Source organism: Aquarana catesbeiana, linkage group LG11 (assembly GCF_042186555.1).
Source record: "Aquarana catesbeiana isolate 2022-GZ linkage group LG11, ASM4218655v1, whole genome shotgun sequence".
In the NCBI taxonomy this organism is placed as follows: domain Eukaryota; kingdom Metazoa; phylum Chordata; class Amphibia; order Anura; family Ranidae; genus Aquarana; species Aquarana catesbeiana.
In genome coordinates, this window is record NC_133334.1 from 110,855,889 (window position 1) to 110,883,552 (window position 27,664).

The 27,664-nt window shown below is 43.4% G+C and overlaps 1 protein-coding gene across 1 annotated transcript in view; it reads right to left on the minus strand.

Moving 5' to 3' along the window:
- NAALADL1 (N-acetylated alpha-linked acidic dipeptidase like 1) overlaps window positions 1–27,664 on the minus strand; it is a 114,939-nt gene that overhangs the window by 20,410 nt on the left and 66,865 nt on the right. Inside the window, exons 10-14 of the mRNA XM_073604881.1 lie at window positions 22,128–22,213; window positions 18,641–18,704; window positions 16,207–16,274; window positions 14,941–15,032; window positions 12,191–12,281 (exon numbers count right to left, since the gene is read on the minus strand). Coding sequence (XP_073460982.1) covers window positions 12,191–12,281; window positions 14,941–15,032; window positions 16,207–16,274; window positions 18,641–18,704; window positions 22,128–22,213 — 401 coding nt within the window. The remainder of the gene's footprint in view (window positions 1–12,190; window positions 12,282–14,940; window positions 15,033–16,206; window positions 16,275–18,640; window positions 18,705–22,127; window positions 22,214–27,664) is intronic.

A 27,664-nucleotide genomic window follows, 5' to 3' on the forward strand; every position in this document is an offset into this window, starting at 1 on the left:
GGGGGTGATCCTTTTTCCAACTCAGTGATTCTGTTTTTTGGTATGTTTTTTTTTATTTGTTTTGGATGGAGAGCAGAGGGATTAGAACACCTGTCAGTTTTTATTGCTATCTGTGCCCCTGTGAAGGAGATTTACCCTCTATTTGTGCTAATTACTATTATCATTGCAAGTGTTTAGTGATGGGACAGGACGTGAAGGGAAATCTCTTCAATGGGACACAGATGGGGAAAAAAAAATCTGACAGAGGTTATAACCCTTACTCTATCCAAAATTAAAAAAAAAAAGTTTTGCCTATAGTTCTACTTAAAAAAAAATATATATATGGCATAAGACCAAAGGATAGAATCCCTCCTTTGTCAGCTGGAAAATTCCAAAAACTGCAGTAAGAGTGCGAATATACATATTAGGCATATTAGGGGATTGCCTGTGGCAACTGCGCCCAAAGACATTATTCTGATACTTCAAGGGATCTTTCGAGAAAAATTTGGTCTCTCATCTTTTGACCCTATTAAAATTGATAGGCCCCATAGAACACTCAGGCCTCCTGCACAAGACCGGGATCGGAGAGTCCTTGTAGCACCACTAAACTGGTTGGATGAATGACATCGTCACCAGACAATTTTTTCATGCCTGAATTTTCTGCCTTGCTGTAAGTGTAACCTTCACAAGCATTTTAATAAATTTATGTGGTTTTACACTATGAGGCTTTTTCTTTCCTTATATATGATTTTCTGAATCTTGGAGTTCCATCTTTATTTACACGGATGCAAAAGTTTACATACCATTGCACCTGAAAAGTTTAAACTGGCTAATTGCTGTGATGTGGATGAGCTGAACGTCTATGGAAGTGAGTCAGTGCCTTGTTCTTTGAATCACCTGAGTAAGTTCAATCTGTGGAGGTGTTTGGTTGTGAAAAAACCTAGGAGTGTGATATCCACACAGGTGGTCATATTCCACAGCGAGTTTGATCTCTGTAATAGGGATCCACCATGTCTGGTAAGAGGCCAACTTTACTTTATGAAACTTCCTATTTCAAGTCATTGGAGATTACTTAGAAGTGGAATCCAGTAGACATCTTGCAACATTTCAGCGCTTTTCAGCATAGGAGAATAATGCAGAAATCTGTCTGAAAAGATTCCATATGCTGCATCTTTGCTCATGAATATGAACTTTGTGCGATATAATTGTTTATCACATAAGGCACAATTTTTTCATACATAGATTGTTTATTTATATGTACTGTTTTGAGCATCTCAGAGTGTCACTTATGCACTTATTTAGTATCAGTCTCAATCTATTAGGGCAATTATTGTGTACACATCAGTCACTTTTTGTTCATTATAATACATTGTGTTACATACTTTAACACAGGGAATAGCGCACAATTTATATTATTAGTATTTATTTGATTCCTTCCTGGTCTTGAGTAGCAGCTGTTCCATCATTTCAGACCAGCACAGAGATTTACATTTAAACAAATTTGGAGATTCCCTGAGGCAACTGCGCCCAAAGACATTATTCTGATACTTCAAGGGATCTTTCGAGAAAAATTTGGTCTCTCATCATCAGACCCCATTAAAAATTGATAGGGCCCACAGAGCACTCAGGCCCGTACAGTCAGAGGGACTTTATATGTAAGCTGCACATATATACTATCAAAGAGCGCATAATGCAATGGATGCACAAAGAGCTGTACTTCGAATTTAATGGGGCTTATCTCTCATTTTACCCGGACTTGTCCAGGTGCATATTTATGCAGCACTGGGCATTTTGCCCCTTGCTGGATGCCCTTTGTGCTGCTGGCCTCACCTATAGATGGGGTTTCCCTTTAGCCTTCAGGTCTAGAAAAATTATTGGATTCAAGCTCCATTTGAGAGAGAAATTACCTTCCTCGGTTTCTCTCTCAATTGGAGCTTGAACCCACGAACTTTGCAGATTGGCGATGCACTACATACATTCCCGTGCCTGCTACTCCTCAACCACGGCTGCCTGCACAATCAAAAGGCCATCCCCAGGGACGCAAAAGACCATCATCAAGCACCTCTCCACAGACTTCCGCCATAAGAGACTGACAAGAAACCTGTAATGCACACCCTCTCTCCAGTCTTTTCTTACATATTCAAAATTCCAACCACTGTTACATAAGCGGCTGTGTAGATACTAAAACTCTATTGCCTTGTGTAACCCAATTCCACAGGCAGCTCTCTTGGCTCACAGTACGGTACTCCCGAAAGAAGGCAAGGATCATATCCTGCCCCAAAATTACTGCCCCATCTAACTGCTGAATGAAAACCTGAAGATTTTTGCAAAAATATTGGCAAACCAGTTGAAGTATCTTCTTCCAATGGTAATACGTCCCAACCAGATGGGCTTTATAGAGGGTCGGAAGGCCAGAGATAACGCCTTATCCATTGACATTATCCATTACAGACACTAAGAAAGCTTTTGATTAGGTAGATTGGACCTTTCTCATCACAGTTTTGGAAAGACTGGGCTAGGGCCCCAAAATGTTCAGCTGAATCTCTGCTCTCTACCCTTCACTCTCAGCCCAGATGAAGGTCAATGGCACCTTCTCCCTGCAGTTTACCATAAGAAATGGTACGAGAGAGGGGTGTCCATTGTCCCTGTTCCAGTTTGCCCTCACCTTGGAACCCCTGCTCTGCAAAATCAGGGCAGGGGCATAATTGTGGGTGCTGTTGAACATAAGCTCTCTGGTGATGACGTTTTGTTCCATGTTACAGACTCCTTTGTCTCCTTGTCAAACCTCCTTGTAGAGCTGCTTGAATTCAGCTGTCTCTAACTTTAAAATCAACTACTCCATATCAGAGATTTTATCGATCACGGTGCTTTCTGACCTTGCCTCTAACCAGAAAAGTGCTTTCTCCTTTACCTGGGCTTTCTCTTCTTTGAAATACCTAAAATACCCAGCTTACTGAATGACTAGACTCCCTCTATGCAAAGAATTATGCCCCATTTCTGCATACTGTACATAGTCATCTTCAGTCCTGGAAAAAAACTTCCTTCACTTGGCTAGGACATACCAATATAATCAAGGTGAACATACTGCCCAGAATACTGTTCTTCTTGCAAATGGTGCCTGTGTCCCTACCCAAACAAATATTCATACAGCTCATAAGCATGTTTATCTAATTTTATGGAATAGTGGCAGCCTGTCCATAGGGGGCACGCGGGCGCCGCCCCCCCCCCCCCCCCCAATCCCCCAGGCAGTCACACAAAAAAAGGCCCTTTAAAAAGAAATAAAAAAAAATTAAAAAGGTCCTTTAAGTGCACTGTGCTTGGGCGCTGGACACAGTGCATTATGGGAAGTGCAACGTCTATGCAATCACGAGATTGCAGGTGAGACGCTTCATTTGCAGAGTTTTGACCTGCCTTGTGGCGCAATGCATTACTACGGGTGCTTTGTTTTTGATTGGCACCACCCTAGGACATGAGCGGTGCTTTCCCTCCGAATTACGATATCACTTCTGGTTTCCCTGTGCCAGTGATAAACCGGAAGTGACGTCAGCAGCTCCGTGGAACGCACTGCACGAGTGGAGCTATTTTAGAATCGGAATTGGTAAGCACTGTGTCTACAGTATATCCATCTCGACCCTCACACAATTCAAAAGACATCATTCTTCATGTATTATTACCAGAGCAGTATTTCCTTGCTATGTAATTTAATGCACTAATGATGGGGCACAGTGGTGCATATGATGGGGCACAGTGGCTGAATATGATGGGCACAGTGGCTGCATATCATGGGGCACAGTGGCTGCATATCATGGAGCACAGTGGCTGAATATGATGAGGCACAGTGGCTGAATACGATGGGCACAGTTGCTGCATATCATGGGGCACAGTGGATGAATATGATGTGCACAGTGGCTGCATATCATGGGGCACAGTGGCTGCATATCATGGGGCACAGTGGCTGCATATATTGGGCACAGTGGCTGCATATCATGGGGCACAGTGGCTGCATATAATGGGCACAGTGGCTGCATATCATGGGGCACAGTGACTGCATATTATGGGGCACAGTGGCTGAATATGATGGGCACAGTGGCTGCATATCACGGGGCACAGTGGCTGAATATGATGGGCACAGTGGCTGCATATCATAGGGCACAGTTGCTGAATATGATGGGCACAGTGGCAGCATTTTATGGGGCACAGTGGCTGCATATAATGGGCACAGTGGCTGCATATCAGGGGGCACAGTGGCTGCATATCATGGGGCACAGTGGCTGAAAATGATGGGGCACATTGGCTGCATATGATGGGCACAGTGGCTGCATATCATGGAGCAAAGTGGCTGCATATCATGGGGCACAGTGGCTTAATATGATGGGCACAGTGGCTGCATATCATGGGGCACAGTGGCTGAATATGATGGGCATAGTGGCTGCATATCATGGGGCACAGTGTCTGCATATGACGGGCACAGTGGCTGCATATGATGAGCACAGCGTCTGAATATGATGAGCAGAGTGGCTGCATATTATGGGGCACAGTGGCTGCATATGATGGGGCACAGTGGCTGCATATGATGGGCACAGTGGCTGCATATGATGGGGCACAGTGGCTGCATATGATGGACACAATGGCTGCATATCATGGGGCACAGTGGCTGCATATAATGAGCACAGTGGCTGCATATCATGGGGCACAGTGGCTTAATAAGATGGGCACAGTGGCTGCATATCATGGGGCACAGTGGCTGAATATGATGGGCACAGTGGCTGCATGTCATGGGACACTGTGGCTGACTATGATGGGCACAGTGGCTGCATATCATGGGGCAGAGTGGCTGCATATAATGGGCACAGTGGCTGCATATCACGGGGCACAGTGGCTGAATATGATGGGCACAGTGGTTGCATATCATGGAGCACAGTGGCTGAATATGATGGGCACAGTGGCTGCATTTTATGGGGCACAGTGGCTGAATATGATGGGCACAGTGGCTGCATATCATGGGCACAGTGGCTGAATATGATGGGCACAGTGGCTGCATTTTATGGGGCACAGTGGCTGAATATGATGGGCACAGTGGCTGCATATCATGGGGCACAGTGGCTGCATATATTGGGCACAGTGGCTGCATATCATGGGGCACAGTGGCTGAATATGATGGGGCACAGTGGCTGCATATGATGGGCACAGTGGCTGCATATCATGGGGCACAGTGGCTGCATATCATGGGGCACAGTGGCTTAATATGATGGGCACAGTGGCTGCATATCATGGGGCACAGTGGCTGCATATCATAGGGCACAGTGGCTGAATATGATGGGCACAGTGGCAGCATTTTATGGGGCACAGTGGCTGCATATAATGGGCACAGTGGCTGCATATCCGGGCACAGTGGCTGCATATCATGGGGCACAGTGGCTGAATATGATGGGGTACAGTGGCTGCATATGATGGGCACAGTGGCTGCATATCATGGGGCACAGTGGCTGCATATAATGGGCACAGTGGCTGCATATCATAGGGCACAGTGGCTTAATAAGATGGGCACAGTGGCTGAATATGATGGGCACAGTGGCTGCATGTCATGGGACACTGTGGCTGACTATGATGGGCACAGTGGCTGCATATCATGGGGCAGAGTGGCTGCATATAATGGGCACAGTGGCTGCATATCAAGGGGGAACAGTGGCTGAATATGATGGGCACAGTAGCTGCATATCATGGGGCATAGTGGCTGAATATGATGGGCACAATGGCTGCATTTTATGGGGCACAGTGGCTGAATATGATGGGCACAGTGGCTGCATTTTATGGGGCACAGTGGCTGCATATAATTGGCACAGTGGCTGCATATCAGGGGCACAGTGGCTGCATATCATGGGGCACAGTGGCTGAATATGATGGGGCACAGTGGCTGCATATGATGGGCACAGTGGCTGCATATCATGGGGCACAGTGGCTGCATATCATGGGGCACAGTGGCTGAAAATGATGGGAACAGTGGCTGCATATCATGGGGCACAGTGTCTGCATATGATGGGCACAGTGGCTGCATATGATGGGCACAGCGTCTGAATATGATGAGCACAGTGGCTGCATATTATGGGGCACAGTGGCTGCATATCATGGGGCACAGTGGCTGCATATGATGGGCACAGTGGCTGCATATTATGGGGCACAGTGGCTGCATATGATGGACACAGTGTCTGCATATCATGGGGCACAGTGGCTGCATATTATGGGGCACAGTGGCTGCATATCATGGGGCACAGTGGCTTCATAAGATGAGCACAGTGGCTGCATATCATGGGGCACAGTGGCTGAATATGATGGGCACAGTGGCTGCATATGATGGGGCACAGTGGCTGCATATGATGGGGCACAGTGGCTGCATATGATGGGGCACAGTGGCTATATATGATGGGCACAGTGGCTGAATATGATAGGCACAGTGGCTGCATATCATGGGGCACAGTGACTGCATATCATGGGGCACAGTGGCTGAATATGATGGGCACAGTGGCTTCGTATCATGGGGCACAGTGGCTGCATATAATGGGCATAGTGGCTGCATATGATGGGCACAGTGGCTACATATGATGGGGCACAGTGGCTGCATATGATGGGACACAGTGGCTGCATATGATGGGACACAGTGGCTGCATATGATAGGGCACAGTGGCTGAATATGATGGGCACAGTGGCTGCATATCATGGGGCACAGTGGCTGCATATTATGGGGCACAGTGGCTGCATATCATGGGGCACAGTGGCTTAATAAGATGGGCACAGTGGCTGCATATCATGGGGCACAGTGGCTGAATATGATGGGCACAGTGGCTGCATATCATGGGGCACAGTGGCTGCATATGATGGGGCACAGTGGCTGCATATGATGGGGCACAGTGGCTGCATATGATGGGGCACAGTGGCTATATATGATGGGCACAGTGGCTGAATATGATAGGCGCAGTGGCTGCATATCATGGGGCACAGTGGCTGCATATCATGGGGCACAGTGGCTGAATATGATGGGCACAGTGGCTTCATATCATGGGGCACAGTGGCTGCATATAATGGGCATAGTGGCTACATATGATGGGGCACAGTGGCTGCATATGATGAGACACAGTGGCTGCATATGATGGGACACAGTGGCTGCATATGATAGGGCACAGTGGCTGAATATGATGGGCACAGTGGCTGCATATCATGGGGCACAGTGGCTGAATATGATGGGCACAGTGGCTGCATATCATGGGGCACAGTGGCTGCATATGATGGTCACAGTGGCTGCATATGATTGGCACAGTGGCTGCATATGAAGGGCACTGCACAGTGAGGCTGCATTTGATGGGCACAGTGGCTGCATTTGATGGGCATAGTGGCTGTATATGATGGGCACAGTGAGGCTGCAATTGATGGGCAGAGTAGCTGCAATTGATGGGCACAGTGGCTGCATTTGATTGGGCACAGTGGCTGCATTTGATGGGCTCTGTGAGGCTGCATTTGATGAGCACAGTGGCTACATATGATGGGCACAGTGAGGCTGCATTTGAAGGGCATAGTGACTGCAATTGATGGGGCACAGTGGCTGCATTTGATGTGGCACAGTGGATGGTCGAAACTTGTTACATGTTCCTTGGCTACCCAGTTGTCACAAGGGTCTATCAGCAATGGCGTCACTATGGGGGGGCCAGAGGGGGCCCTGACCCCCCAACATACAAAAAGGCAATGTCTAAGAGGGAGAGCGTCCCCAGTCAGCTCCTGCAAGTGATTCCTCCCCCCTCCCTCTGCTCGCTGACACTGCATAATGCGAGCGCTCACACAACCACGGCCGCCCGATCTGCTCCTTCCCCTACATCCTCATTGGCAGGGAGAATAGGGAGTTGCAGGAAGGACTCCACCAGGACTCTCAGTTACTGAAAAAACAGACTCATTTCTCCCGTCCTTAGGACAGGAGAACCAGCCTGTAAATTCCAAGAGATGCCAGACCAGTGCTGTCAATAGCAGGGGCAGGACAGCAAGAGGAAGCTGGGGAACCTCACAGTGGCAGAACACCAGGGCCTGGTGGCAAGACAACCTTTGCAACCCTGATAGTTCTCCCACTACTTTGGATCCTTATATTTTCTTGGTATGCTGGTGACATATATCTCTTGTTTTCTGCCACCCTTGGGGGGCCCCAATACAGTAGGAAGGGAGCTCACTGCAGAACATGTTAAAGGGCCATTGTGGGATCATAGTAAAGGGCCTCAGGATATATAGAGATATATATCTCTATATATCCTGAGGCCCTTTACTATGATCCCACAACGCATTATGTAGTTGCCCCCCTACTTTTGTCCCTGTCCCCCCATGTGCCCCCCCTAAATATGAAAGCTGGAGACGCCACTGTCTATCAGAGGGCACATCCCCACTGATGACCCATACCCTTAAGTTATAGGCTGAACTATTCCCACTCCTTGGCACCTCCTGTGTCACTGCTGACACAGATAGGTGGCTACCTATGGTTCCACCCCGGACAGCGACTTGCCTGTTTGGTATTTGGGCCCAAGATGGGGAAGTACGTTGCAGTAAATTTTTAGAGCATGGTAAACTGGTTCAACTGGAGACCATTCAACAGTGCTACCGAAGTTTCCCAATGGACTTCTGGTGATATAAACAACTCTACCACTTGTTTTCTACCCAAGGCCTCTAACCATGCTATATCTTCTCTCATGATGTTTAAGTAACTTTGTAATGCACAGGATCCGACCCCACACATGATCTCAGTCCTATATAAGCTGCTCAAATCTAGTACCAAACCTATCAAACTAGCAAAGGGAAAACTGAATGAGAGCGTGACTTCCAATGTGAGTTCTCTGAGAAGCAACTGCAGTATCTACACCAACTGACCCACTCTGCTCCATAGACTCCAAAACACAGAATAATTATACATTTTTGATATGGTGGTACCAGGTACCCAATACTTAAGCTCAGATTTACCCATTAACCACTTGCCAACCGCCGCACGCCAATGTACGTCCCTACTTTGGGGACGGATATCGTTGTTATGGCAGCAGCTAGCTGCCATAACCCCGGTATCCCCGTGTTTGGCCGGCTACAAGATAAAAGTGGTCTCTGCGGCCCCCTTCTCTCCCGCCGCGATATGGTGCCCTCCGCCACTTACCGGACATGTCGGCAGCGGCGGAGGCGATCGCGTCTATCCCCTGGGCTGACATGGAGACGAGTGAGGGAAGATAGCCCCCACCCATCTCCATGACACTGCAGGGCGGAAGAGACGTCAAAACGTCACTTTCGCCTATAGCTCTTAAAGGGCCAATTTATTTTTTTATTTTTTTAAATGACAATTTTTTTTTTTTTTTTTTATTGCATTTTAGTGTAAATATGAGATCTGAGGTCTTTTTGACCACCAGATCTCATATTTAAGAGGTCCTGTCATGCTTTTTTTCTGTTACAAGGGATGTTACATTCCTTGTAATAGGAATAAAAGTGACACTTTTTTTTTTTTTCTAAAACAGTGTAAAAATAAAAAGTAAAAGGTATAAATAAGAAAAAAAAAATTTTAAATGCACCCCGTCCCGCCGAGCTCGCGTGCAGAAGCAAACGCATACGTGAGTAGCGCCCGCATATGAAAACAGTGTTCAAACCACACATGTGAGGTATCGCCGCAATCGGTAGAGCAAGAGCAATAATTCTAGCCCTAGACCTCCTCTGTAACCCAAAACATGCAACCGGTAGAATTTTTTAAATGTCGCCTATGGAGATTTTCAAGGGTAAAAGTTTGTCGCCATTCCACGAGGGGGCGCAATTTTGAAGCGTAACATGTTGGGTATCCATTTACTCAGCATAACATTATCTTTCAAAATATAAAAAAATTGGGCTGACTTTACTGTTGTCTTATTTCTTAATTCAAAAAAATTGATTTTTTCAAAAAATGAAACACATCCCAGTGTTTATGCACAGTGTTTATGCACAGACGCTGCACCTCAGCTCTGCGTCTTTCTTACAGCTTCCTAGCTGTTTGTGTCCCTCTTGGACTATATCTGTACAGCTCTCTAGCTGTTTCTTCTTGTCCCACAGGGACTCATCTCAGGCTTGGGCCTTCCTCTGTCCCAACCTAAACATCACTGATGCCCGACAGCATCTCACACAGCTCCCTTTAGACACACTGACCTCCCTCAGGAGGGTGGGGCCCTGAACTTTAACTCTGGCTCTTTTATGAAGCCAGCACACACCTGAGCAATCAGTGCACTTGTTTCTTCCAAAATCTGGCATAAACCACCATTGTACACAGTAGCTGGGGCTCACCCTGCTATACAGCATGTAGAGGCACGCGTGAACGTTTTATTATGATATGGGCTACCTGGAGGCACTACACATCAGGGTCAGATGCTGTATCATCAAGTCTAAATGCTGCCTTGCTCACCCTAGCAGACACCCTGGATGTGATGACCTTAGGTCACCCCTTAACTCCCAATTCACCTACAATGCAGTGATATAATGTCTCTGACTTTTGAGTTTGTTCTTTATCGGTTTACTGAAAAATAAGTTTTATCAAGAGTGGCTGGAACTTCTCACTCAAGATGGACTCAATTCCATTAGCACTTACATTATGTCGTTATGCTCTGTGTTACACTTTTTCTGACCTGTGAAGGCTGACTACAGTAAAACCTTGCTTTGAGAGTAACTTGGTTTGAGAGTGTTTGCAAGACAAGCAACATTTTTTAATAAATTTTGACTTGATATCCAAGCGATGTCTTGATATAAGAGTAGTGTCATGTCACAACTGAGTATAAAAGAGAAGAGAGGCACCTCTAAGTGTAGCATAATGGTTACATTTAATGAAGGTACAACATTTAGCAACTCGCATGCTGGATGAATAGTTAAAAAAAAAAAACAGTTTTTTTGCTAGAAAATTACTTAAAACGCCCCCAAACATTATACATTTTTTTTCTAACACCCTAAAACAGGCACATCTAAGTATGCAGGTATCCGGGGTAAAGCTGTCCACATAAACCATCCTCCTCACCTCCATCAATATCATCCCTTCCACGCTGCACTCCACGAGCACTTCAAGCCACGCTTTCAGATCGCTTTACTGCAGGGTAGTCTTCCCGGTCATGATTGCAGACTGACAGTGGTGAGAGCGGTGCGAGGGATGGTCTATGTGGACAGCTTTACTCCGGATGCCCGTGCCGTGTGCCTCTTTTAACCATCAACCATGTGAGTTGCTAAATATTGTACCTTCATTGAATGTAACCATATTGCTACACTTAGAGGTGCCTCTCTTCTCTTTTATACTCAGTAGCTCCTGCTGGATTTTGCTTCTAATCCCCTTGTGGAGGCTGCCATTTGTGGATGGACATTTTATGGTTATGCAACCCATCACATTGCTATAATCTTTGTATATGGACTATATACTGAAGGACTTAAGAATAAATGGTTGTGGAACGAATCATCTGAGTTTCCATTATTTCTTATGGGGACATTTGCTTTGATATACAAATGTTTTGGATTACAAGCATGTTTCTGGAACAAATTATGCTCACAATCCAAGGTTTTACTGTAATTGTAATCTCAGCCACTACCTGCTTCTATGGACCTACGTGGATCTCAGGAATGTTAACCTCCCATACACACACTCCTTATCCTTTCTTTCTGAAGGTTCTCTTTTTTGTTTTTCTATTTTATTTCGTTTACTCTGTATTGCAACCTTGTAAGCTTCTTTGTGACAAATGGTGATACAATATATATATATACTTTCATACGTTTCACTTAAGTGCCACAGAGCGGGATCTCAGCCTATTGTTTTGTATTTCCAAATGTATGAATAAAGATTATATTTAAAAATCCCTTTACAGCACAGAAGTACTGTGGGAAATTTGCAATCATCAAAGCTCCATCTGTTGGCTGAACAAGGTAAATTTTAAATATTGCATTTTTTTTCATGAATGAAAATAAAGCAAATGTGTATATAGCACTATACATTTCCTTTAACACAGATCTGAAAACATGGGTTAACATTTTTTATAGTATAAGTGATCAAAAAAACAACTTCTGTACAAATGTAGCAAAAATGCAAATATTATGGATAGTCAGATTTAGTTTTCCTGGAACTTTACTGATCTGTTTATTTGCACTTGAGCTATACAATGCTTTTTGTTGTTAAAGTGATTAGCTGTCATGAACTATGGGTAGAATGCATTACCGAGTCATAGGTGTAGGCAAGGTCCATGCACGTGATACCCAAATAATGAAGAAAAGGGGCGTAGTCACTCCCAGCTCCAAGTGTACCCAACCTGTATGGACATCAGAGAATAAATGCATGCATTGTAGATGATGGAAAGCAGAGTTTGTTACACAAAAAGTCATGTTTCAGTTTTTGCTAGATACTGGTAAGTTTTGTATCCCACTGGCTTATTTTACCTCACTGTATTTGAAACATAATTCTGTTTCTGCTCTTCTGTCTTGGGGTCTCTCCCTTACTGCTACAGCTGGAAGAGTCTTATGCAGCGTACACATTGTCGGACTTTTTGACCGGACTGGTCCCGGCGGACAATCCGATCGTGTGTGGGCTTCATCGGACCTTCAGCGGACTTTTCCAGTCGAAAATCTGACGGACTTTAGATTTGGAACATGCTTCAAATCTTTACGTCGTAACTCCGCCGGACCCAGAAATCCGCTCGTCTGTATGCTAGTCCAACGGACAAAAAACGACACTAGGGCAGCTATTGGCTACTGGCTATCAACTTCCTTATTTTAGTCCGGTGTACGTCATCACGTACAAATCTGTCGGACTTTGGTGTGATCGTGTGTAGTCCGTTCGTTAAAAAGCCCATTGGAAGTCGGTCAAAAGTCAGTTGAAAGTCCACCGGAAAGTCTGTCGAAACAGTCCAGTCGAAAAGTCCGCCCGTGTGTATGCGGCATAAGTCCTCCTTATGCATTTTCCAAAACTTTTTCAAAACTTCCCACATTGTAGTCCCTCATCTTCCTTCTATTGTCCCTATATTCATCTATGGGTGATCTTATGGCTGCACCTGTGATACAGCTTTAGGTGCAAGGGTTCAATTTACAGTATGTATGAATATTTCTGTAGCACCCCTGCCCTGGGCTGGCTAATCTTAATGTATGGCTTTGCTGTAATCAGCTGAGCTGCAATCTATTTTTTTAGATCTGATCAAGTTCATCCAGCGGCCCCTAGGCGAATGTAGGGACAACAGGAGGAAGATGAGGGACAACAATGCTGGAAGGTCTGAAAAAGTTTTTGTAAATATAGCAAAACTGCAGCGGTAGGGAGATTTTTTTTAAACACCCAAGCAATTGACGTGGCTAAACTCGTTTGCAAAAATGCAGCTTAGGTGTATTTTTGAGCTGCTTTTTTCATGCTATGAGAAGCGTTTACAAAAGCCCCAGTGTGCATGAAGCCGAATACAGGAGGTGTGTTACTGGCCAGATCACCAGGTGAAAACAGATGGCAAAAAAGCCTAAAAGAGAAAACGAATGCAACCACCACACCTAATGATTGGCAAGCTGCACTATATTACATTTTTTGTTTTGGGTTTAATACCGCTTTAATATTGCAATCCTAGACTTTCTGTGTATGTGGTACTGGATGTGGTCCTATATAAATGTCACTACTTACACTTACATGGTATTGACAATTTCTTTAAAGTTTATCTAAACCCAAAACCAAAATCATCACAGATTGCAGCTTACCAGTCCTTACATGTGGGGGCTGCATTAGTTATCCTATTCTTCTTGTCTTTTTGCTTTATTTTCACCCGGTAATCCTGCAAATAAGAGTATTTCCATCCCTTCATGTCTACACTCATTTCTCACACACTGTAGCTATAGTGGGAACCATGGTTGTCACACAGGCTGGACATCAAACATGTGTGCCATGTGTGCCACTCTGACTCACCCCTGTTCACCCCCTATGGACCAGAGCAATATTTACAATTCTGCTAATGACTTACTTATTCTGCAATAACTTTGTCATTATTTTTATTTTTTATTTTTTAAGACAAACAAGGCTTTTCGTAATTATTGTATTGCAACAATGTTTATTTTTTCTTGCAATCCTTAAACAATTAAATAAAACAAAACAAATGCATTTTTCTTTTTTGACCATTGCTAGTTTAAAAATAAATATTGTTACTCCAGAAAAAAAGTGGACATTTTATTCTGTAATTTGTCTGCAATTAAAAATGATGATTCTGGTATGAAGCATTACAAAGTTATTTACAAATGAAGTAAAGTGTATTTTTTTTTTTTCAATTTTGTGCTTTTTAAAAAAAAATTGAAACGTGTAAATATATGTTAAATGTGTAGAAATATTAGCAAACAAAAATAAAAAAAAAATAAAAAATAGAAAACAAACAAAAAAAATCAGTAGGAAAATAATAATTGAACGGATAAGGAGAATAATGGGTTAACTAGTCCTGATTAGAATAAAATTAAAGGTTAATAAGGGGTTAAACAGAGGGACATTTTATTTAAAAAAAACATTTTTACTTGTCAGGTTACTTACTGTCATCATCTGCAGATAAATGATCATTATGTAACATAATGTTATTTTGTATAGTTTGTCGGAGCAGCTTGTTGATAAACATTGTCCAACATTGCTTTTTTTTGACAGCTGCAGCTTCATAGACCTTCTGTGTGTAAATGTAATTTGGCTTTGATTATTCAGAGCCGAATTGCTGTGTACTGGAAGCGGGGAGTCACAGCAGAAGGGCTGGATGTGCTACACACCCCCTGTGTACAATGATGACCTTTTTTGGCGGTGTGTTTAGTACGCCCAAAGTGTGGATCTAGTTAAATATGTAAGATTGACATTCAGTCTGTTTGTTAAACAATGATGTAAATACAATTTGAGTCCATAATACACTGTCTTGCATATAATTTGGGTAACGCTAAAAAAATGGATGCAAATTAACTATGAGATTGTGTTCTTACCTTGGTATTAAACCTCCATAGACTGAGCTGGAGCGGTTAAAGTGGCGGATCCAGTTATCATAAACGTTAAGAGAACTGACAGGGGTTTGTACCTACAATACAAAATATGTAAGAACATAAACAGCTGCTAGGAAGGAGACCTATATCCTAAGACCTTGTACATAGCTTCAGTAAAAAAAAAAAAAAAAAACAATGTGTAGAGCAAACATTTGCATAATATTTGCAAAGCTTTAAAGTGGAACTACACTTCATCTGAGCACAACATACCAAAAATGCTATTTAGTTCATTTTTAATATTCAAAACAAACTCACCCACCCATCTATGTCTCCATGATTTATTTTGTTGAGAAATGACTTTGAAAAACACCCCCCTAGGATTTCTGCCCATGGCCATCTTGAGTAGTAAGGGCAGATGATTCATGTAGCATTTACTTTCTGGAATCCACCAGCCCTTAGCACATGCATGCAAGCACTAGAGGGCGTAGTTAGCTGAAAAGGGCCCTCCTCCACACCTCACCACTTCCCCTCCTGAAGACTTCTGGGATGTATGACATCATTTCCCTAGGCATGGAAGCCAGGAAATAACTAAAGAAATGTAAAAAAAAAAGTTTAAAACAAGCAAATATGATTTACTTTTCTATCCTTTTACTAATGCTAGCAGCATAAGGATTAACAATTGTCATTGTTGATTGAGTGAAGTTCCACTTTAAGCAGCTTTGTTGAGGCCTTTAACCACCTCCCAACCAGCCTATTGTAAAATGCTGGCTGAGCAGGAGCACAGTTATTACCTAGGGGGTGCGCATCAGTGAGATCTGTGACCCGTTGTGTGAACCAGACACAGCGGGACATAGGTAATTTACCCAGGCTGCTGTGCGAGGCCCTGGTACTACGTGACCAATCACAGTGATCACATGTCTGTAGTCAACTATGGCTTTCATTCATATCCATTGTGTGTACTATTGTGATCTCTGATCACAGTAATCACATGGTACAGGAACCAATCACAGCTGACCTGTACAATGTGATAGCTGTGGCCAATCACAGCTATCACAATAGTACACAATGGTGCATGAATGGATGCCATTTGAAAAAGTATTGATTATATACAGTGGTCATCACTGTAATAAGCAATCATAGTGTTCAAAAAATCCTGACCCACTTTCCCCAGAGGAGTACAGTGTCACTATGGAACACTTTACCAGTTCCCAAAGCAAAACACAGATTGCCTGAACTCATGATTTATATATGACAAACAGTGTTCTGTACCTGTTTAGCAGCAGTGAATATAACATTCTGAACTGGAGGTGTCCCTTGTGCTCGAAGTGTGGCATTTGCTGGTGGAATATAAGAATATTATGTTGAAATATGGCATATAAAATCATTGATCTTCTATAGATGAATGATTTACATACACATGGTCAATCATGTACTTTATCATATCTCAATAGTGGCATCACTATTGACCAGGCTTCTGTAAACTGAGAACTCACAAACATCTGTTTTTAATTGCACTTACAGCAAAAATGCTGTTTTCTTTTTCCTTGCACATGATAGGGTACTCTTTGCAAAGTGAAATTTCACTGCATTCACTAAGCTCTGGGGAAATTTCCCATGCAAAGTGCTACTTCCCTTGCAAAGCGAAAAAGCCTATTTGCATTTAGTAAATTAACCCCTGAGTATCAAAAATGTTGTAGACCTTTCTGAATAATGAACAATGGAGACAATTAAGCTCTATGAAGGTTTCAGATGCTGTCAAAATTATGGTGCAACACAGATACAAGGGTGCATAATTCCTCTTTCCTAGCCCTTGTAATTTAAATTTTTTTATTATGTTGTGTTATTCTGAACCTAGCTAATAAATCTAATAAAACAAGCTTTAAGAAAGAATACTGATGTAATTGAAATACCTCTTAAAGTGGAGTTCCGCCCACCCCAAAAAAAATTAAAAGTCAGCAGCTATAAATACCGCTGCTTCTGACTTTTAATATATGAACACTTACATGTCGGCAGCGCAGCCAATCTTCAGATCAGCTGTCGGGTGCAGCCGCCAGCATTGCCGGTACGGGAACCCAGCAGTGAAGCCTTTCGGCTTCACGCCCGGTTCCCTACTGCGCATGCACAAAGCACGATGTGCAGTCCAATTGGTCCAGTGGCAGAGAAAGGAGGGGGCGGGACTTCTGACGTACCTTGCCTCGTCGAGGTTTGACAGAAGTGGGGAATGTGGGTACTTGTCAAAAACAGGTCCCTGCTCCCCCCCCCCCCCCACCGAAAGGTACCAAATGGGGGAGGCACCTGAGGGGGGGAGGAGAGGAGTAAGCAGAAGTTCCACTTTTGGGTGGAACTCCGTTTAAGTACATGCAACAGAACTGCTGAAATCATAAGTACAACCAGTGGCAGGACAAGGTCTGAGACTGAGTGTGCTTGCACAGTTGCACATACAGTGGCCAGGCACAAGGTGCAAAACTGACAGTCACTGCCCATTGGCTCTAGGGCTACTATCTTTTGGTACATGAGAAGCCATATAGATTGGGGGGGGGGGGGGGCATGCTATGATGTGGTTAAACTAGTATGATTTTTGGTGGCCCTACACGTTTCTTTTTCTTAATCCAATCAATGTGCGATTCAATGAAAATGCTTGAATCTGCAAACAATTATATACAGCTATTGTTTGAAATTCACTTCCATGCGTGGCATATCAACTGAAAGGGGTTGTCGACTACATAAACATTATTGGAGGAGATTGATCAAAAATAAAATGAATCATTTATGAAAGTGCGTATGGCCATAATTAGTTAAAATGATCATGGTTAAATAGAACAAGGTTTTCATTACCATTGTTAACCACATTTTTTTCTTCTATCCTATAATTCATCCAAATGTAGTCAAGAACTTTTAATAATATATTAATAATTAATATATTAAAGAGAATTAATATATTAAATGACTGTATAGGCATCAGGGTTTACATGACTGCGTTAAAGCGTATGTTACCCCAACACTTCATATTCCTGATATGTGCCTGTTATATTATGTACTTGTATGAGAAAGTATCCCATTCTCTTTGTATTGCTTCCTTTATGTGAAATCCCTGGTGTTCCTGCCAGTTCCTCTGCTTTCCTAATAAAAACTAACCATACTAAGCAGGAGAGCACTCCGTGGTCAGTTCTCTAGCTATGCTGGGAACTCAGTCTGCTCTCCTCCAATGATCAGACTTGTCCTGACATGCCCCCACTGCTCAGCTTCACTGGAAAGATCAGTGTGCTGCTGCTTCACCTCCCCCAGCTCTTATGCAGCTGAGAACAAAGGGAATGTGATCACTTATAAAAAAAGGAAAAATAGGTATTCATAATGTTTTTTATATCTATACAAAAATGTTTTGCATTTACTTTCTGCTTTAAACTGAATGGGTTGTTTTACAAGATGATCATTTACAATTACTTTAACTCTGGGCCTACGGTCCATTCCAGGAACTGGATGACTGATGGCAAATCAAAGTTAGTATCAGTCTTTCGTGGATGACGAGCGCTAAAGTCACCGACAAAGAACGTTCTCTTACTCAATGAGAAGAAATAAATATCTGCAAGTGTTGTTTACCTACAGTATCTACAAAAGCATTACTTAACACATAAAAATATCCTGTATATCTAACACTAGGTCCACTTTAAGATGAACTTTATCTAATATGTACTCATGGCCTTACCAAATACTGAAATGTCCACATTGATATAGGCTGCTGTTCTGTCCCTCAGCTTGCTATAATAATCCTATAAGAAAGTAATAGAAAATTTAGTGGTTATAATTACTATTGATAAAAACTGCTATTTTTACTATTAGTACTAATAAAACTGCAGAAAGTAATTTAGAGGAGCTTTATGCGCTGCGCATGCACTTATGCATTTATTTTTAATGGAAACTGTCAGGATAGCAATATGATAGTTGTGATGGTTTTTTTTTTGCATTCACCATGGAATTGCTATCTTGGTAATTCCCTCTATACTTAGTAAGTCAATAACCTGGAACAAGCATGTACATGTGAAGTGTTAGGACACCTGCAAGGCAAGTTGTTTTAGCATAGTCAATCACTACCTAGTGAAGCCAGGTCTAAGATAAAAGCTCCAGATCCTAAACCTTCAGAAATAAGTCAGCCACGGCAGCTTCTCTATTTCTGTACTGAGAGATTCCTTGTAAATCTTTCATTGCATGTGCTGAGACTATCATATTGCAAAAGTTCACCAGATTAATCTGTGGTACTATACCGGAAAATGCTGGAAGGAAGGGAAGGAATCACTGGAGGGAGCCTGTTTGGGCCTAGCGTGATTCCTCAAGCTGCCCTGCCTGGTCAAGAAGTATACAGCAACCAAGGTGGAATATCTGACCTCAGAGGATCCTGGTACTCCCTTGGATGGAGGAGAAGTGTGACGGTGTCTGGAACCCATGCTGTTGGAGGTATCTGAAGCCCTAAACCTCCCTTCCTGTGAGCCAGATCAAGAAGATCTCAGAAAAAGATTAAAAGTGACTGTCGTCCTTCCTTGTTGCAATAGTCCACTGCGACCATGGATCCACCCTTGGGTAACATTAGTCTGCCCCTGCACTCAGGGAATTCCCTCTCCCCAGAAACACCAGGGGGTCACTACACATGTGTATGATCAACTTACATACTGGCCTAGCAGCAGTTTCTTTAAAGTGTATTTTGGGCAAAATAAAACACATATTCAGTACATATTTGCAGAACATGCACATTTCCACAAGTTTTATGCCTTTAAAGTCCCCACATGTACAGAAAACTACTTGTTGATCTGCTGGAAATGCACTCAACTCTCAAAGCAGAACTAAATCCATCAATTAGGCTGTTTACGACAACAGTTGCATTCAATGTGAATGATAACCATCACAGTTGCTTGTGACCTCAACCAAAGTTTCAAGGCATCAAATGGCTGGTTTCATTACTGATCACATGCTTAGCTATTAGTTCTGCTTTAAGGCCTCTTGTGACGGCCTCCAGCTGCGGAACTTTTTGCGCAGCTGTCTGAGGAAACCAGGCATTACCCGTAATCTCACTGAACTGGAACTCATTTGCCATCGTGGGGAACCGATTCGACATTGTCTCTCACTGATGTACTCATCCTTAACTCAGCCAGAGGAAGGGTACGTTCCTCAGTTCCTCTCCAAATGGGAGGCGGAGCTTGGAGTCCAATTCACTGGGGTACAGAGACAAAAAATTCTCTACTTCGCTCAGAAATCCTCAATTGCCACTAGGGTTCAGGAAACCTGTTACAAAATCATGACAAGTTGGTACAGAGTACCTGCCATCCTGCATCGTTTCTTTCCACAGGTGCCCGGCCTATGCTGGCGCTGTGGCTCTGAGGAGGGGACGATGTTACACATCTTCTGGTCCTGTTCCAAGCTTGCCCCATTCTGGCACGGGGTGGCACGCACGATCGGACATCTTACCGGTGTTTCCCTGGAAGACGATCCTGCAGCCTGCTTGCTTCATCTATCAGAACGACCCATTAAGAAATACAAGACCTCTCTCACCATCCAACTTCTGAATGCCGCAAAGGCTTGCATTCCTCTCTGCTGGAGATTGGAGAGACCACCGGCGTTATCCCTGTGGTTTGCTAAAGTAAACGAATTAAGGGATATGGAGGATCTTACTGCCACCCTGCACAATAGAGAGGAGACCTTTCGAGAGACCCGGAGATCATGGCAGCACTTTTTCTACACGGAAGCCTATCTTCAGGAAATGGCACAATCTAGCTAACTTAACGGGTTAGCACCATATCTCAGGCAGAGGGCACCACCCTTTACCCTGTTATACTGCACTTCCACATTTTGTCTATATCTCTCCTCTGTACTAATTCACTCCTATCACTTCTACTTCCCCTCCTGTTCCCCCTTTCTTCTGTACTTCTCCGCCCCCCCGTTATATTTCTCTCCTACCCCGGGGGACACTAGTCTTTATATTATGCATCCTCATACTTGGGATCCTTCACGGTCCAGATATAAAGAAAATCTTGTTAACCATTACCTGTTCAATGTGTCCCATGTATGGGTTTTACAGTCTTTTAGCCCCCATTTTACCAACTATATAGAAAATATTGTATCTCACTGAGTGACAACGACTAATAGACAAGGAAGTTAGATATAAGCCAAACAACTCAGAACCTAGAGCGCCTCTCAGGTCTCATTCACTGACAGTATTGATAATTCGGGGAATCACCCCCACAAACTTTAACTGTGGTGCTTGTTTTAATAACCAGAACTGTTGACCTTGTTGTTTTTTTGATATAACTGTTTGCAATCATTTACCTGTATCACACTTGCCTGTCTCTTACATTGTTTTACAACAGATTATGTAACTGTCTGCATTTGCTCAGTGTCAAAATAAAGGAATTTAAGGCCTCTTGTGGGCTGACAACATGTAACTTATTTGTGGACTGAGTGGTGTCAGCCCTGCCCAGTGTCTTTTGCTAAACTGTTCAACCGCTCCCACTATCAGATCTCTACAACATACTGGTTAATCATGCTGTCATCCAAGATAAGAACTAGGAGGGAAGGAAGTGTGCAGAAGGCACAGGACACGATCAACAAGTTTGTATGCACTTATCCAACAGTTCATTGTTAGGGTTTACATACAATTTAAAGCTAAACTCCTGCCTTACATTTAGTCTTGCACAGTTGTATCAGCTCCTCTCTTGCACTGAAATTGCTTACTCTAATTTCACCTTCTGACATTAATTTCACATTAGAAGCTGCAGCAAGTTTGAGATAAACCCCATCTAAATTTCCTATCTGGAGGGCATCCAACATCACCTACCTCTGTCAAGGAATGCTCATTCCTCCCAACTGACATCCACACAGCAAGACATTTTAATATTTGCATAACTCTCCTCAAGAGACAGCCCACTGCTTGCATCAGGGCTGAGAGCTGAAAGGTGTACTGAGGCAGGCTGTGATGTTTTCAGGAAACTATGTACAGCACCCTACCATCCCTCCCACCAGACATGATCTGCTTGCATTGCATAGAGAAGCACAGACACCTAGTAAAGACATCACTGGGTCTAAAATAAGGAATATAATGCAAATGGAAAGGTCTTATTTAAAATGTAATTATCGTATTGATGTAAGGCTATAGAAGGAACCGAGGAAAGCAAAACGAATCAGATTAAACTTATGCTTTGAATTACCTCTGCAAATTCAGTAGATCCAATTAGACCAAATTCTTCAGCTCCCCAGCTCCCGAAAATAATTGTTCTCCGCGGGCGCCATTTTCCTATTAGGCAAAAGCATCTTTAAACAGGGATAAACTACACAAAAAACATAGTCTATTTAATTATGAGTAATTAGGCCTTATTCATATGGATGAGTAGACACAGAGGGGGTTATTACTAAAAATGCAAAGTGCAAAATCTGCTGCAAATCTGCATAGTAACCGATCAGCTTCCAGGCTTTATTACCAAAGCATAAAGTTGTTGTAAAGGCACAATTAAAAACCTTCTGTGTGCAGCACCCCGCCAACCCCCCCCAAATACTTACCTGAGCCCCATCTCGATCCAGTGATGTGCACTGGCTCAGCTCTCCGGGGAGTCTCATTCCTCATTGTCAATCGCAGCCAGTGAGCCAATGAGGAGAGAGGGGGCAGAGCCATGCCATGTGAATGGACTTGCAGAGCAGTGGCTCAGGAGGGAGCCTGCTTTGGTGCCCCCACAGCAAGCTGCTTGCTCCGGGGGCACTCAGCAGGAGGGAGGGGCCAGGTGCGCCAGCAAGGGACCTGAGATGAGGAGGAATCTGGGCTGCTCTGTGCAAAACCATTGCACAGAGGAGGCGAGTATAACATCTTTGTTATTTAAAAAAACAACAACAACAACAAGCCTTTAATATCACTTTAACTGAATAGGCTAAAGTTAGAAGTTGATTGGCTACTGTGTACAACTGCACCAGATTCTGAGTGCACCAGTTTTAGAAAATCTCCCTCAGAGAGACACGGACAGCGTCGAAAATTTGCGTAATATTCTGGCTGGGCTTACAGGATGTTGCAGACAGCTGCGGCCGTTTAGACTGCGCAAACTAAAACAGTCTGGCAGGTGGACCGATTGGCTTGCATCTACGGCTCCTGTCAGCCTGTCATTGCTTCATACAGATGTCTGTCCAAAGACAAGAATTCTGATTCTTGCCGTTGTCGGTGCCTCTCTGTGCCTACTCCTCAGTGAGAAAGAGGCCTTAATCTTACTTATCCAAACAATTATTTACCAACTTCAACTCTGTAACTCATCAACTTTGCAACTCTTTCAGATATCACTTTTTAGTCATAGGCCCAACTCACCTCTCTGCAGTTCAGGAAAGTGAACACAAATGCGTGTTTTCGGGAATACGCACAGAAAAATTTGAAAAATGCACCAAAATTACATAGTTACATAGTAGGTGAGGTTGAAAAAAGACACAAGTCCATCAAGTCCAACCTATGTGTGTGATTATGTGTCAGTATTACATTGTATATCCCTGTATGTTGCGGTCAAAATGCGCATCACAAGCTTGTGGTGCCATTAATTATTAATGACACCCCAAACGCACTTAGCAGCCATGCTTTTAGTCAAAAATTTGCGAAAATCTGCATTGCAAAAACGAGCGAGGCTCACTGCCAAAAAAAGTACAGGTGCTACTTTGGCACGTTCGTCAAATGTAGGGCAGCCCATTCAAGTGAATGGACTGCCCTATACTATCGTGTGACAAACATGCAAAAAAAAGTGTGAAAAAAATGCGGCGCTGCACGATGCGGTGCGCAGGTGGAAATGGATCCTTGGGAAACCAACAGACTCCTGAAAGGATATTGGACTTTTCCATAAATTTAAAAAAATGTTTTGCAGTTAAAAAAAAAAAACACATGCAGGGGAGCCATAAAACAAAAGACTGATACTTCCAGGTACAGTAAATGCGCATAAGTATTGAATTTATTCAAGTAAAGTGTATCCCTAAGCAAGACTTCTTTTTTCTTTAATGTTGAACAGAGTGGGGAAGCGTTTTTATTGCAAACTGTGCAAATGAGCATTAAACAGACTCTGTCACCAGACCTTTCATTTCACTAAAAATATTCCCCTTAAATCATATGTACAATTAAAAGGAAAAACTTATTTTAGCATTGGATAGAGTGGGATTAGAACACCTGTCAGTTTTTATTGCTGTCTGTGCCCCTGTTAAAGTGGTTGTAACCCCACTAAAAAAAAAAAAAAAAAAACCTGCAAGACAAAGGCATAATGAGCTAGTATGCATAGCATACTAGCTCATTATGAAATACTCACCTGAGATCGAAGCCCCCGTAGTGGTCCCTGTACACCGCTCCAGCTGACGACATCGCTCTCTGAATTACTTTCGGGTATCACGGACTCCGGCTGTGATTGGCCGGAGCTGCAATGACGTCACTCCTGCGCATGCGTGTGGGAGCCGCCGGTAACGGCACAATAACCAAAGCAGTGTGCCATTGCTTACGTGCGCATGTGCCGATGACGTCGGCACATGCAGATACAGAGGATATCTCCTAAACTGTGCAGGTTTAGGAGATATCCAGGGTAGCTACAGGTAAGCCTTGTTATAGGCTTGCCTGTAGTAAAAATTGGTCTGTAAGGGTTTACAACCACTTTAAGGAGATTCCCTTTCTATCTGTCCTGTTTATCATTATTATTGAGAGTATAAGTAAATGAAAATCACAAATTTTGGCCTTTCCCAGAAAAGTAATAGAGGGGAAAGCTTCCAATGGGGACACTAGTTCTGGTGACCTGGGGGGGCCCAAGGAATTCCCTTAATTTGCAGGGATTTCTTTCACTTCCTGTTCGACTATGGGACAGGAAGTGAAGGAAAAAAACACACACAAATTGAAACCCTCCATCTACACAATCCTATACCCACTGTTAATCCAGGAGGAAGGTAAGACTTGCAGAGTTTAGCAGGCGGCATCACATTTCAGACGTGCCCATTAAAGTCATTGGGAACGTGCTGTATCAGTTGTGGTACAGTATTTTAACATACAATCCCCCTTGGGGATTAAAAAATAAAACAGCAGACACCTGGCAGCTGCTGCTCTACTGCCCTCTGAAAAGGAATCCATGCCAGATCACTTTTGATTTGAGAGAGAAGTAGTCACTGCTGCCCTTCTGAAAGAGCCCTAATAATATTGTTCTTCTTCCCCAACACCTACAAAAAAATTGTATGGAGAGGAAATACACTGCAAGTAAGCAGGTGATTTTAATCTCTTGGTACGGAAAGATCAGGGGCTTGTTCACACGGCTCTGTTTTAGTGAACAGCCACTGTCTGTTCTGGCCTGCAGTGAGCTGTGATGAGAGGGCGATGCAATGCACATTTCAGCACATCGTATTGTTTATTTTTTCCAGGATTTGGGGCATACATCCCTGAAAGCATATGATGAATGTGAGTATCACTCGATACAGCATCACTCATGCCGCATATTTCAGCATGTTATCATTTTTGCCAGGCTGCTAGCAGCTGGGATGGGTGCTGCACATGTGCCAAAAAATACCAAGATGTGACACTGATGGGCCCAACCGCTTGTGTGCATGTAGCCTTTTAACACACATCTTTTATATATAGTTAGCATTATTATTGTAAACTGTTTAGACTGACACCAAATGTTCATCACATGAAATAATACAGTGCCTTGAAAAAGTATTCAGACCCCTTGACATTTTGTCATGTTACAACCAAAAATGTAAATGTATTTTATTGGGATTTTATGTGATAGACCAACACAAAGTGGCACATAATTGTGAAGTGGAAGGAAAATGATAAATGGTTTTCAAATTTTTTTACAAATAAATATGTAAAAAGTGTGGCGTGCATTTGTCTTCAGCCCCTCTGAGTCAATACTTTGTAGAATCAGATTGGATGGAGAGCCTCTGAACAGCAATTTTCAAGTCTTGACACAGATTCTCAATTAGGTCTGGACTTTGTCTGGGCCATTCTAACACATGAATATGCTTTGATCTAAACTATTCCATTGTAGATCTGGCTGTATGTTTAGGGTCATTCTCCTGCTGAAAGATGAACCTCCACCCCAGTCTCAAGTCTTTTGTAGACTCTAATGGGGCGTACACACGGTCGGACTTTTCGGCTACAAAAGTCAGATGGACGCCGACGGACCAAATCCGGCGGACAATCTGATCGTGTGTGGGCTTCCCCGGACTTTCAGCGGACTTTTCCAGTCGCAAATCTGACGGACTTTAGATTTGGAACATGCTTCAAATCTTTACGTCGTAACTCCGCCGGACCCAGAAATCCGCTCGTCTGTATGCTAGTCTGACGGACAAAAACCGACGCTAGGGCAGCTATTGGCTACTGGCTATGAACTTCCTTATTTTAGTCCGGTGTACGTCATCACGTACGAATCCGTCGGACTTTTGTGTGATCGTATGTAGGCAAGTCTGTTTGTTAGAAAGTCCGCCGAAAGTCCGCCAAAAGTCCGTTGAAAGATTGTCGGACGGGCTGTCGGACTTTTGTAGCCGAAAAGTCCGACCATGTGTAAGCCCCATTACAGGTTTTCTTCAAAGGTTGCCCTGTATTTGGCTCCATCCATCTTCCCATCAACTCTGACCAGCTTCCCTGTCCCTGCTGAAGAAAAGCATCCCCACAACATGATGCTGCCACCACCATGTTTCACAGTGGGGATGGTGTGTTTAGGATGATGTGCAGTGTTAGTTTTCTGCCACACATAGGGGTTTATTTACTAAAGGCAAATCCACTTTGCACCACAAGTGCACTGCAAGTGCACTTGGAATTGCAGTCGTTGTAGATCTGTAGAGGGGGACGTGCAAGGAAAATAAAAGACAGCATTTTTGCTTGTACATGATTGGATGATAAAATCAGCAGAGCTTCCCCTCATTTCAGATCTTCCCCTCAGATCTAAAGTGACTGCACTTCCAAGTACACTTGCAGTGCACTTGCAGTGCAAAGTGGATTTGCCTTTAGTAAATCAACCCCATAGTGTTTCGCTTTTAGTCCAAAAAGTAAATTTTTGGTCTCATCTGACCAGAGCACTGTCTTCCACATGTTTGCTGTGTCCCCACATGGCTTTTCGCAAACTGCAAACAGGACTTCTTATAGCTTTCTTTCAACAATGGCTTTCTTCTTGCCACTCTTCCATAAAAGCCAGATTTGTGGAGTGCACGACTAATAGTTGTCCTGTGGACAGATTCTCCCACCTGAGCTGTGGATCTCTGCAGCTCCTCTAGAGTTACCATGGGCCTCTTAGCTGCTTCTCTGATTAATGTTCTCCTTGCCCGGCCTGTCAGTTTAGGTGGACGGCCATGTCTTGGTAGGGTTGCAGTTGTGCCATACTCTTTCCATTCTCGGATGATGGATTGAACAGTGCTCCGTGAGATGTTCAAAGCTTGGGATATTTTATTTATAACCTAACCCTGCTTTAAACTTATCCACAACTTTATCCCTGACCTGTCTGGTGTGTCCCTTGGCCTTCATTATGCTGTTTGTTCACTAACGTTTTTCTAACAAACCTCTGAGGCCTTCACAGAACAGCTGTTTTTATACTGAGATTAAATTACACACAGGTGGACTCTATTTACTAATTAGGTGACTTCTGAGGGCAATTGGTTCCACCTTTTTAGTTAGGGGTATCGGAGTAAAGGGGGCTGAATACAAATGCACGCCACACTTTTCACATATTTATTTGTAAAAAAAATTTGAAAACCATTTATCATT